This window comes from Suillus plorans, assembly GCF_016647745.1.
Source record: "Suillus plorans strain S12 chromosome Unknown HD556scaffold_141, whole genome shotgun sequence".
Lineage (NCBI taxonomy): Eukaryota > Fungi > Basidiomycota > Agaricomycetes > Boletales > Suillaceae > Suillus > Suillus plorans.
Genome location: NW_024537525.1, coordinates 1 through 13,295, shown reverse-complemented (window position 1 = coordinate 13,295; position 13,295 = coordinate 1). Strand labels below are relative to the sequence as shown.

General features: G+C 43.7%; 4 protein-coding genes across 4 annotated transcripts; 2 read left to right on the top strand and 2 right to left on the bottom strand.

The window, feature by feature from the left end:
- Window positions 1-4,870: 4,870 nt before the first annotated feature.
- Window positions 4,871-5,138, bottom strand: HD556DRAFT_1451696 (uncharacterized protein; the record flags this gene model as incomplete). Its single annotated transcript, XM_041308003.1, has 2 exons — window positions 4,871-4,960; window positions 5,010-5,138. 2 exons carry the CDS (start codon window positions 5,136-5,138, stop codon window positions 4,871-4,873), a joined length of 219 nt encoding a protein of 72 aa, XP_041151983.1.
- Window positions 5,139-7,062: 1,924 nt separating this feature from the next.
- On the top strand, window positions 7,063-8,212 carry HD556DRAFT_1315012 (uncharacterized protein; the record flags this gene model as incomplete). The annotated part of the gene is made up of 6 exons (XM_041301057.1): window positions 7,063-7,132; window positions 7,182-7,366; window positions 7,394-7,558; window positions 7,633-7,782; window positions 7,878-7,998; window positions 8,058-8,212. The coding sequence occupies 6 exons, from the start codon at window positions 7,063-7,065 to the stop codon at window positions 8,210-8,212; spliced, it is 846 nt and encodes a 281-aa protein (XP_041151982.1).
- A 1,027-nt stretch (window positions 8,213-9,239) lies between these two features.
- On the bottom strand, window positions 9,240-9,635 carry HD556DRAFT_1251240 (uncharacterized protein; the record flags this gene model as incomplete). The annotated part of the gene is made up of 1 exon (XM_041298995.1): window positions 9,240-9,635. A coding segment is annotated over one exon (396 nt), but the record flags the coding sequence as incomplete, so codon positions are not given.
- A 2,406-nt stretch (window positions 9,636-12,041) lies between these two features.
- On the top strand, window positions 12,042-12,537 carry HD556DRAFT_1315010 (uncharacterized protein; the record flags this gene model as incomplete). The annotated part of the gene is made up of 2 exons (XM_041301056.1): window positions 12,042-12,063; window positions 12,170-12,537. The coding sequence occupies 2 exons, from the start codon at window positions 12,042-12,044 to the stop codon at window positions 12,535-12,537; spliced, it is 390 nt and encodes a 129-aa protein (XP_041151980.1).
- Window positions 12,538-13,295: the final 758 nt, after the last annotated feature.

Here is a 13,295-nt window from a genome sequence, read left to right as displayed (position 1 = left end):
ACGTGGCATCATATATAAAGTTCCCAAGTACCTTCCTGTCTTGTACACCTGCCAGCGCCTCACTGATTGATTGAAGAATTTGGACCAGGGGTATCTCAGCATCACGCTGGACTCAGGCAACACAGTGCCGAGAGCCTCTATCACTCTATGGAGCCCCTTATATACTATATTCCTCGCCGATACAAAGGTACCGTCTTTTATTCACCCTGCACGATTTTCACAAAATGATAAGGCCTTTGTATAAACATGTATGGATTGTAGTGCTGTGGCGATGTTGATGCAGGTGGTTTATACGAATAATACGGTGTTCTTGCCACTCGAACGTAGACCGGGACGGCGTGGTATGAATTAACCATTTAATGACAACTTCATCCTCCCATCGGCATGGATGATTCAGTGGCATATCACATTGAAAGTACGCTTATCCTCTCCTTCTCAAATTTTCCTATGCTCATTTCCGAATCGTATCAAGAGAGTGATATGCGCGATGACTCTAAACTCCTTGAACGCCAAGACTCCACGCTAGCGACACCACCATCTACGATACCCGCCTCTGAATGATGTGCCGGGCTAGAGAGTAATGTGCCATTCACAACTCAAATTCATGGACAACCTTTACGGTATTTCCTTCTCCATTCCATTGTAAGCTGACACGTCATTCATATATACATGTGTGTGGCCAAGCGTCTATGCGAGGAGTTAAAGGCCTCCACACCACCAGTACATACATTGTTACGCTTTCAAAGCCTCAACCAACGTTCAAACGTTATTTGCCGAACAATCTACAAACTCCTCTATATATCTCTTTCAGAGTGGGTCCCTGCCATTATAACAGGCTATTCATTGACTCGAGGGGGAATATCATGTGGCATTCTCCGTAGCCTCGCTACCATGGCGTGGTAAGGTCGTGGGTCTTTCTATCCATCTATTGCTGCTAGGAGGTCTCAGCAATAACAAATAGAGCGAGTAGGTATAGCTGTGGCAGCATCTGCGACAGAACTTACCACATGGTTTCTGAATTCGAGCTCAATCGTCAATTAGGTGCGTGCTTCAGCTGGACATGTTTCTCAGTAATGATCATTCTCCGTCATCGAGTTTCAAATGGAGGCTGAGTCTTATTTGTGGTCTTGCCACTATTTGTCTCATTAACTGGATCTGAAACCCGCAGGCGAAGGTATTGGCGGGTAATAACGCTTTTATATAGGTGATTGGCAAGCAAAATCAAGGTCGAAACGTTACCTAGCTTTTTTCCCAGGACTAGACCGGAAATGACCTTTTTGGGAAGGGAATCCCGCCTTTAAACGTTCACTCGCCATCCACAGCCTTCCTCGTCGTTCACCAGGTTGCCCACTTTACATTATACAACGAACCGCATCCTCTTGGCTCCTCATCGCCTCCCATCCAATGGCCGTCGACACAGGTAATACTACAGTCTCCGATCCTGTAATAGACCCGGACTTACTTGCGATATACAATTACAGGGCACCATCGCCAAAGCACACGCGACCCGGAAGTGTGACCACCCAACGTGTACAAAGCGGTTAGCGCCCTGCTTTCCTTACAAGCGCTTGCTAACTCAAAGCCAAGAGGACTTATGCAAATACTGAATCCTCAATCTTCCCATTAACGAGGTTAGTTTGGATATTCTTTAAATATATTGCATTATGTAAAACACACTAACAAAATACTGTGTCCAAGGGAATACTCAATACGTGTGCGCTGTACAATCGCATGCTAGAGGCAATGGTGATACAAGTTCCGTGACTCGGACCCGTCGTCACTGACAAAGGGCGTGCAGTGACACTGACGTTCCTTTCCTGCAGCAAAATCATCACTGTGAAGCAGCTGCAGGCGCTGTGCCGTGAGCATGTCTTGAATGTGCGAGGGAGAAAGGCAGATCTGATCGAGCCCATCGGTGCTGCAGTTCCTCAGTTATCTGACACGCTAACACTGTTATCCAGTAAATATACCCTTACCGGTCAACGGCGAAATCACTTTCCAAGCCACCGTTCTCACTCCAGCTGTAGCAGCTGCATCCCAGTCCGAAATAAACCTTCTCATACCAATAATACACGTTGATTAACATATCTACGAGCCGAGCACTACAACGTAGGTTATTATTTCCATGCTGAACGTTTGATGTATGACTTGTTCACTCAAGAATTTGAGATGCTCCGGCAGCTGTTTCATGGCGCAGTTGGCATTAAGGTTGTACTCCAAGAATGTAACATTCAGGATGGCCCAGACAGATGTTCATCGGCAGTCTATGGAGTGAACGAGGTTCATATGGACCAATGCATAGTTCAGCTACGTGCAATATCGGCGAGCAACTGAAGATGTCGATGATCGTCACCCATATGAAGCCGAGGTTTCAGATACGATGCCTACAAATCAAGATCAAGCCCCCATTAACTAAAAATTGCGTATCATCTTTCGATCGGGCTACGCATGTTATTCTCAAAAATAATGTGATAATAGATAGAGATGAGAGAGGCAACGCAGCACATTTGAGTACTGGTATTAATAAAAGGTTAGCCACACAAGACGTTTGTATTTCTATGGCATCTCCATATGCGCGCGCTCCAGGATCTCCCGAATATGCTTCTTCTGCTGCTCCATGGCCTCATTGAGCTGATCGACTTCACCGCTCGTGATTTCTACTAGTACCCTTTGATACATCACTTCTTCCTCCAACGCATCAATACGATCGCAGTACCTTTCCACCTCCTGCTCATGTTGGATATGATTACGTTTACGCTCATCCTCGTATTTCGACCGATTGTCTCTCAGGCACTTGACCTGATAATCCATAGCTTCCAACATCTCCACGAGCCAGCGAGTATCCTGGTTTCTCAATGAATTCGGGCTTGGGGATCGTAGCCGCGTAATGTCGTCGTCCTGCATGTCATTTACATCAGACGTATGATGAAGCAAGGCACGGAATATGTACGTACGATATCTGGTGTTGTGTCCATCTTTAGGTGGGATCGAATGCGTTTAAACGCTCTCGATGACGTAGGGAGATCTTCAGCATGATGTTTCTTGTTATTATGAGACATCGCAATAAATGACTGAACTCGGGAGGTAGATCGTCGACCAAAGGTTAAATATCAGGCCAACGAATGAGAAATCAAAGCTCAAAGTGAACTATTTGTCACCGATTCTCACAGCCCGCGTTTGGTTCCTATGTCACATGTATTGGTGAATCCCGTGAGTATTTTAACACAAAATATACCGTCTTACACGTATTTACATTCGTGTATGGTATACCGAAGTGTTTTGCCAGCAGTGTGTATCAGAGGGCGTAGGATTAAGAGACATACTTTACCTTTCGAACAATCACTATGGTCACATAAAGCAAATTGTTGCACGGCCAATGAAGAAGAAAAAGAAATTCATCGGAGACATGGAGCGCACATACCTACTCAAACGCCCTCTCCAAGACTTGTCTCCTGCAGAAGAAGCGAGTCGTCAGGAAATCCAAGTATCATGTTTCGATGTTTGTTCGCTTGATAGTGTACTGATCCTTGTTACAAGAAATGTTTGGATGACGATGGTAATGATACAGATAGCGATGAAATAAGTCAGGAAAACAACATGCGTTTTGACCTCTCCAACGAGGTCAGATGATGTCAGTTCGACCGATTAATATATACTGAGAGAAATTACTGATTCAAGACGAATTTTAATCTCACAACTTGAATTTTGAACTTAAGGAGATCCAATTCAAGACGAATGTGATGTCCATAATGAGCATCGTGACCCATCCACCCATGGTGAACCTAAATTATACACTTGTAGCGGAACTGAATGAATTAGACATGGTAATATTCCTGAATTATATGGTCTAACTCGCATTATGTTCTCTTTACTTCAACTTGACTCACTCGCATTTTCTCTGTCATTGTAAAATAATCGAAAAATCATTGAAGGTTCCATGTATTCAACCCATTGCTAACCATGTGTAATGAGTAGATGCTTACCCGACTCAGTAAAATCGTTGCCCAAAACATCTGTCATGTTTAACCGAACTTCAAGCTCTGGACTTTTCAAACCTTTTAATCAGAAGTAGACATGAAATAATGAGAATTATGAAATACGTGACCCATTCCTTCGTCTCAAAGCCCTCCGTCGTTTGAATTCGTGTAACCTCCAGTATCATAACGTCGTGTTATACATGCCTTTGTGAGTATTGGACGGTTGATATGAGCATATGACCTGTCTAAGGTAGACCTGGCCTGCTATCTCAGCTTGCACAATATATTTTGCTGCTACTGTAGAGAGACTTGAAGGAGAAATTCGACAACCATCGAGGAATATATCATTGAAACATTTGGCGCGACTGGATAAGAAATTTGCATCACGAGCATTTGTGAATGCAGACCGCGAGAGACCTCTAGCATGAGGATATGGATCTTGATAATACAATGTGAGATGATGTCGCCGCTGTTTTATTGTAGTTACATGATGGCCGAGACACCAAGTGAGCAACGAGCATCAACTGTACAAGTCATCCAACAGCGCACATAGACAAAATGAAACACTTGCGGTCCTCAGCTGCCTGATATATTTCATGCGCAAGCGAGGCAACTGTACACAGAGTATCACTGCTTGTTGTCAGAATCAACGTTACAGCGTCTAAAGGAGTTATCCTTGAAATTATATGCCTTTATCTAAATAATTTATGCTGAGAGCAGAATGCTGGACATGATGAGAGTACGGAGTGTATCATCCCATATGAACCTACAAACATCTCGCAGTGAAACGTCTTTGGGAAATGAACGCATGAAACTGACCTCGATATCGCACCCACCATAATTATTTGTCGAATTAATTTTCAATATCTTGTTTAGTCATTCGAATAAAAAATTTAAAAAGTTGTAGACAGGGTGTAGTCGCGAATTGGATCTGAAATATGGGTCACGTAGTGGTGGTCTGGCTTCACGTCATTGGGATACAACTAACATTATATCAGCAGCGAGTCCCGACATGGGTGGAGGTGGATATACATCAAGGTATTCTAGGAGATACTCGACGAGTATCTGGGTGGCACGATGTAATAGCTGAATTAAACACCCAAGGATGATTTTCAACGCAGCTGTAAGCTTAAGAAAGTTATCAGATCCACCAGGATCCATTTGGGGCTGTGGCCCGTCGCTGACGTTCTTGTCTTACTTCTGACTCCTACCTGCAGCTACAAGGAGGAGCGGTTGCCTTTATCGTATCTGCCATGAAGTCAAAGCTTTCTCATAAGTGGCTGCGTACATGCGAAACCACTCATCAATGGTATCTGTTTTAGTGCCACATGATTCAGTCGTTCATAAAATTGAAATGATGCTACGCACAACGATAGAACAGCTGATGAGTGGAAGACCCTTCCATTTATCTGATGTCAGTGATCCACCAGCCAGATAGCCAATTTATCCAGGTAACCGTCCCCCCAGCTTTGCATCTCAAACTGTGAACGTAAATTAGATATGAATGTAGAGTTCACGATATACAAATACTTACTGTTTCAAGGTAGGCTTCAATCAACCTTGTATCGTTCCCATCCGCCTTAGCAATGCATCCGTTTGGACACATGAGTGCGTAATAGTGGCAACAAATAATTCCTGGAAGCATTCATAAGCAAGTCTAGGAGATTGTTGAGAAATGTATCTAGAAGAAAGATATGCATTAGATCGATGACAGACATTCGAACAGGGTCGAAACAGCTCAGACGCGCCGGTTCAAAGTATCCTGAACTATGCTCCTTGAGAAATGCATCTAGATTCTTTTCGTCCAGCATCCGTCACTCTTGAGCCCGCCTTGTATGCTCATCTCCTAGTGGAGGACGAAAATCTGATTACTGGTTGAGTATAAGGGGAGTGATTAATCAGAATCAAAGACGTACTGTCATAGCTCATTGCATCTTTTGTCTGCAACTCACTCCATTCAATGTGGCAATGTGGACATTAGCCTTCCTCGTTATGGTGACTGCAACAGCAACATACCTTACATAATGCCGCGTTGTCGCAGCAACGGCGGAGAGCAACAAGTATGACTCAAACTCTATGAAACAAACTTTAGCAGGCATGTGTACGAAGGTCGATCACAAGGTCAGCCAGAAACCTCTGATTCACGTACACAAATGGGTGCAACATTATTTCTGAATATTTCAGCAGCACTCCAAATTATTCTGACTTGCTCCATAAACAACAGAGACATTTCTCGTGCAATATGGGCGCTGAATAAATATATGATCCCATCTTTTCAGGGAAGTGGTGGTCTGACGTCCATATATTTTCACATGATAGAACGCGTGGATATATCGAAATAATATCTGACCCACCCATCAATGGGTGACCCACACTTTGGACCAACTACGAGATTATGGACATATCTAGATATTCTGGACATCACTATTTGAGCGCTCCACAAGATGATAAAAAGCGAGATTCCGCAAGCAATCACAGAGGCAGAACGATTTATATTAATTTCTGTCATGCATTCGAAAGGGATCATGAAACACATCCGATTTAAAAACCTTTCAGCCTATGCATATAGAAAGACTGATCTAAAATCATGTGATGTACGCAGGTGAAGAATAAATTTGCAAGCATACACCCAGAAAACAACTGCAAGTCTAGACATCTCCTTCATACCAACAGTTTGATGATAGCCACTGATGTGGACACTTGAGGTGTAGCATTAATTGCACATGAAGCTCACACAGATGTCAAGTCTCAGTTTCTCTACATGTTACAGTCATATGATGCGAGCTAGAAAAGACTCATTTCTAACCAAGAACACGTGTGAAAGCCTCCTCATCCTTGAGCTCGTTTGGCATTGCCAGAACACATAACCGCAGGCCATGGCGTTCAGCTTGCTCACACATACAACCGCCAAAAATCCCAAACTTTTTGCACGAGCATATTTTCCTAGTCATATTATATATATAGCTGTTTGCATATATAATGACAGTTACCAAACATAAAGAAAAAGTTTGCGTCACGGAATGAGTGACGAGTCGTGTATACCCTGACCCTGTACCCATTAATAATACATACCTTGATACCTACCATGCCACCATTTGATGATGGTACGACTGATGACGAGGATGCACCATCGGAGGCTGATACAAATGACGGCTGTAAGCCTATTTTTTGATGACCTGCAACAATAGCAATACTGAAATGCAGTGAACTCTGCAGGGGGCATAAGTGCATCTAATGATGGCAAGGGTCTGCGATTCAACATCGAGTTCATTTCATTGAGCTCGGATGTCTCAAAGCGACGCAAAAACGCAAAACATAAAAGCATCAATAAGGTTATATATATTCATGAGGACTATCTGCTCAGCGATATGCTTGTCATAGTCCTTCAGGTCCTAAAATGACGTGATCTCTTGGAGCATTCTGGGCTGTACTCCAATGGACAAGTGCTTTATATCAACTCCCCTACAATCACCTACTCAGTTCCGAAGACTCGCACAAAGGATATCGCGCTCGAGGGTGAAGATTACTTCACAGAAATGGTCGGGCAAGTCCAGGCAAAGAAGAATGCTGAAGGGACATCAGTTCTCATTGCAAACAAGGCATGAGACTGATTATTCACAGATTGACAATGGTAGCACAGAGCCTGTCACCATAGATTATCATTCCAGATGCTGCACGAGACACAGATGAATCAGATGATGAAACAGTGGGGTTACCAACACACACACAAAAGAAGCGCACAAATGTACCAGAGTCAGACGATAATCATACACGGCAACCAAATGGACGCAAGCAAGCAAAAACGGTAAGTATATGTACTATATTTTGGTGGTTACCAACACCGTTACATGAGCACAGCAATCCCAAACACGTGAACCGAACTATGAAGAGGAATAACAGGATAGAATCATCAAGGACCTCCAAGACCGATACTGCAAAGACAAGGCTTGCCCATACGACGTATTGCGGCCTGCCGGCACTTTATTCAATGACCATGTTTATCTTACAGTCCAGCATTTAAGTCTCTGGGCGTCAGCAATAGTTGTTTATTGCATTATGTCGTCTCACTATTACTAACAGAGTTTGAAGCAAGAAAACTCGAAGATGGTATAGACATTAATCACCCTGCCAACGGCAAAATGTTTGACCCCTTCCAATGCCGAACAACATCTACCGCAGGCTCATCCGATGATAGCAATGACGTTCTCGCACTTGCAAAACGACGAAGAAATTAACTCACTCAAGCCACAAAATCATCATCAAATATTACGGTCAAAATTTCCGACCTGGCAGAGCTTCTTAATGCGCGCCAGAATACAGACCCAACCACTATCCAGTACGTTCAACAGCTACCTAAACTAGCTCAACTTCCCCATCGTCTTAGTCTTGAAGCTTTCTGTAACTACCATGATCTTCCGCACTCTGTCTACAATAAGCTCGATGGCCATCAAATTACAGGTCCACATTTGATCCGCTTGATATCAAATGATTAATTGCGTAAGAATGTGCCTTGTCAATCGGAGAACTAGCTGCAATACGGGATGCCGAGTAACGTTTGAAGGAGTATCTCTAGACCACAAGTCGTTTATTACACTGTCCAATGCACGTCATTCGATTTTGCTTGTCATATGTAACCTGAATGATGAAAAAATCCCCAAGTCATCTCCGGAGTGATCACCGCGGATGCCCAGTATAGCTGATAGTATTGCTGTGACTTAGACCCACGAGACAATCCAACACGAAGAAGGTAGCTCTTGATAACCGACCATGCTTGTTAAATAGGATTCAAGTCGGGAGAGTATGGTGGGAGATACTCGACACAAAATCCTTAGAAATAGTCAGCAAGGAAGTACAAAGGAACCATGGGACGCACCATAACTTTCAATGAGGTCAACAACTTCCTCGGAATGGTAAATTCGTGCTTCGTCAAGGAAAATGACATTTCGTGGTGCAGGATATGGGTTTGTGCAAGGAAGCTAGACTCGTTAGGTTGCATCGTCATTAGTCCATAATCACCGACTCACCAAATCATCACGCAGAAACCTTAGAAACAGCTCACGTGTGAAGGTCCCTTCAACTACTCATGTTGCTATAATCCCCTCATCTAATGCCATAGCACCCAGCATTGAGAACCTTTCCTTCGGAACAAATGGATCATATTATGCTTCTCCACTCGCTCACCACAAAAAGCCCTTCCCCACGTACGTGCATATGTCCTTTTATCCTTTGAAACTCATTAAGAGTGACAAAGTAATGGGATGGTTATTGGCTGATACAACGGATGAATCCTGCACGGACAAGCGGTTTCCTTTCGGATGCGAGTTTCTGTACATGCTTGAGGTTTAGTCCCGCACGTGTAAGAGTGCGGTGAATAGTTGACAGTGAAGCAGGAAGATGTTGATAATCAATGAGACGCTGATTGTGCTCATCTAAGAAGAGGGTGGGTTTGTGGCATGCAAGATGAATGAGATACTGGCAGTCAATATGAGTGAGTTTCCGTGGGCAGCCACGAAAAAGTTCAGGTGCATTTGCAACATCTCCAGTGAGGAGCTGACGTCGTCGAGTGCGATATAGCGCAGAGGGTGAGATGCCAGTGATACGATAGATCTCGTCGTCGAAATCATGTCCATGGTCCTTGGGGCGCAGGACTGCCCTCTTTCATGTCGTTACCAATGTGTTTGTTGATTATTTGATGACTTGAACGTTGGCGGTGTAGACGTTGCTTCTAATTATAGCATGATTCATGCGGTACAAGGTGTTTGTAACTTTTTCTTTTCTTCTTTGAGCCACTGTCATTATATTTGCAAATTGCAATAATGGAGGACACAATAAACTTCATTCAGGTCCACATTGATGTTAAGTCCTTGTTTTGGGCAAGTATTCACTATCGTGTCTCACATACATGGTGGAGTCAAGAGTAAATGTTCACTTTCACCTGCATAGCCAGTCTGATTTACTACTTCCATGAGTGATAAAAACCGATGTCATTGGAATCTAAAGTGGTTTGTCAAACTATTGAAAATGTTACTTTTCACCACCGCTATAGCTAACTGTGCATTGCAGTTCACTCTCCTTGCACGCGCGTGCACTTCCACACAAAATCCACTCAGAAAGTGCCAAAGTCTTCGTCATCATCATCTGTTATCCCACACGCTCACCAGATCCACTTCTGTCTCCTACCTCATCTCCATCTGAGTTGTCTGAGTCGTGAAATCGACCCCGTTTATTTTTTTGAGTGCCTGCAGTTGTGCGTGCCTTTCGCTTCTTGTTGGCCTTTCGTTTGTTCTGCAGAAATTGTTTGACCAACTCCGCTGTCGCCCAATCATTCTGAAATTTTTCAAGGTGAGGATGGGCCCGTTGTGCCTATGACTTATGGTTATTATCATTACAGCGGGACAGTATACTGACACACCGATTTAAATATTTTTGCTGTAGTGGTTCCTCAACCTGCATAGCAGCATGGACTTCCCATTCTTCAGCCCTTTTACTGTATTCCGAGGGAACTTTGGCATGAAGAATGGGACGTCCATGCTGCTGTGCAGGTTGTAGTACCACTACACAATCGGTGCTCAGTGGTACTACAACCTGCACAGCAGCATGGACTTCTCATTCTTCAGCCCTTATACTGTATTCCGATGGAACTTTGGCAACAATTGAACTACTGTATTATCACTGTGGACCAAGCGTGCACAGTGACAATACAGTACTTCTATTGTTTGTCCACCATTCCCTCGGAATACAGTATAAGGGATGCAGAATGGGCAGTCCATGCTGATGTGCTGGTTGTCATCCTCGCTCGTGTAACTCACTCCGACACTGGATTTACTAGCATGTCCGTTGGTTTTCTTCTGTTTTCTGGCTAGTATCCAATCAATGGTTAGATTTGATCGTCATCCGAGTGATTGAGTTAAAACACTGACTTTGTAAACTTGTAGATATCTTGAGCGCATCCATTGAAATGTTGTATTTGTCCTGATAGACATACCTCATATTGTCAAAGAAGATATAGAACAAGTCGTACGAGAGAAAAGATACATATATGATAAACATGTTGACCAGGATATCCTTCATTGATCGATGCACCATTGGTCGAACCCATGGAGTGCCATCCAAAGGTCATGGCGCACCACCCAAAGATCATGGGACACCGACGAAGATGTCATGGTGCGCTGGCTCAAGCAATGGTGTGGCAGCCTAGGGTGTGGAAAAATATGACCAAAAATAGCAAAAAAAGAAAAATGCAGAGAAAGACTGTGCGATCTAGGAGGTATGAAGGAAAAGTCTCGAGCGAGAGAGTTAAGCGAGCTATGGTTGAAATAAGCAAAAAAAATGGACAGTTTTGAGGCAAAAGGGCAGAGTGAAAGTGAAGAAAATGAAAGCACCAAGAGTCAATGCGAAGGTCAGCATATACAAAGATAGAGGCAAAAGGGAAGGTCCGTGTCAAGTCAAGAGATGCGTTGAAGGAGGCAAAGGTAAAGTAAAGAGATATGATAACCAAGATATAAAAAGTCAAAGAGAGTCATGGATGAAGGAGCCAAGCCAAAATGAAAGGATGCAGTGAAATGGAAAGTCAAGAGATATGTCAAAGGCGAGAGTCCGAGCAAAAGTCAAGAGATGAGACACTGAAGGAAACGAAAGTCAAAGAGAGGTGAATCAGGAAAGCGAGTCGAAGTCAAATGGGAGAGAGAGGGAAAGGAAAGAGATACGACGATCAATGAACCAAATGTCAAAGGAAAAGCGATAAGTGGAAGCGAACATCCTAAGGTATTATTGTCCTTGGAAGATGGGTCATCCTCGCTTCGACCCAAACATGGGAACTAATCTTGGAGGGAGTAAACATCAAAGTGGTCGTCCTCTCCTTTGTGATCCCGACCGTGGTCTCAGGACCTTTCAATGACCTGCTCTCATCCACCCAGGGCTGAAACAATTGGCGCTCCTTCAGCAAAACCTATGCTGGGCTGCCTAAAGGTCATGGCATGCCAGCCAAAGTTCATAGGGTGCCCCCCCAGCATGTCACAGTGTGCCAGCCTAGGTGGTGGGAAATCTTGACCAAAAATTGCAATAATGAACATCATGGAGAAAGATGGTGTGATCCTGGGTGTACCAAGGAAAAGTCAGGAATGCAAGAATATTGAGCGAGCTTCAGTCGAAATCAGCGTGAAACATGGACAGTTGTGATAAAAAATACATAGTTCAAGCGAAGACGATTGGAGAACCAAGGTCAGGATATAAGAATGCAAAGAGGACGTTCAACACCCCAGTCAAGCGAAAGTCAAGAGATTCATCAAAGGAAGAAAAGGGAAATTCAAGAGATACCATTATCAAAGAATGCCAAGTCAAGTCAAGTCAAGAGAACCATGAAAGCGAACGGTCCAAGGGAAAGCCAAGAGATATGACGATCGATGAACCAAAAGTCAAAGCGGAGAGAGATGAAAATCGAAGAATGAGAGAGGCAAAGGAAACAGTGAAATTGAAAGCAAAGAGATGGAACGATGAACCAAATGTCGAAGTGAAAGTCAAAGAGAGGGGAATGGAGGAGTCCGGAGATAAAATAATCTAGGAATCAAAAGTGAAGGAGAAAGGGAAAAGGGAAAGCAAAGGTCAAATAAAGATGTGGATAGGGAAACCAGGAAACCAGGAAAAAGTCAAAGCGAAAAGAGATGATAGAATAAAGGGACCCAGGGCAAAGACCCAAGTCAAAGGGGAGATAAAAAAAAGGGAAAACAAGAGGGAGGGCGAAAGCGAGCGAGACAGATGGAAGATGAAAGTAAAAGTAAAAGCGAAGAAGAAACCCCAAGTGAACACACGAGGGAGAAGCCGAGATGAGAGTCAAGGGAAATGGAGAAAGTCAAGGGAGGGAAGGCATCAGAGAGGGAATAGACAGGAAAGTTGAAGGGTAAAGGGAGATAAAATCAAGGAAGGGCAGCAAAACGAAGGAGATGGAAAGGAAGCAGGCAGACCAGTGGAAGGGAGAAAAGGAAAGAGAGGAGAGAGGAGAAAGATGATAAGATGATAAGATATGATGGAACCGAAAGTCAAGCAAAGACAAGACAAGGGCAAGGGGAGCGGGAGAAAAGTCAAGGACCGATCATAGAGAAAGACGGTGTGATGGTGGGGGCACCAAGGAAAAGTCAGCAGGGCAAGATTTAAGGGAGCTATGGAAGTTAGTTAGTTAGGGTTAGTTAGGGTTAGTTAGGGTTTATTAGGGTTAGTTAGGGTTTATTAGGGTTAGTTAGGGTTAGTTAGGGTTAGTTAGGGTTAGTTAGGGTTAGTTAGGGTTAGTTAGGGTTAGTTAGGGTTAGTTAGGGTTAGTTAGGG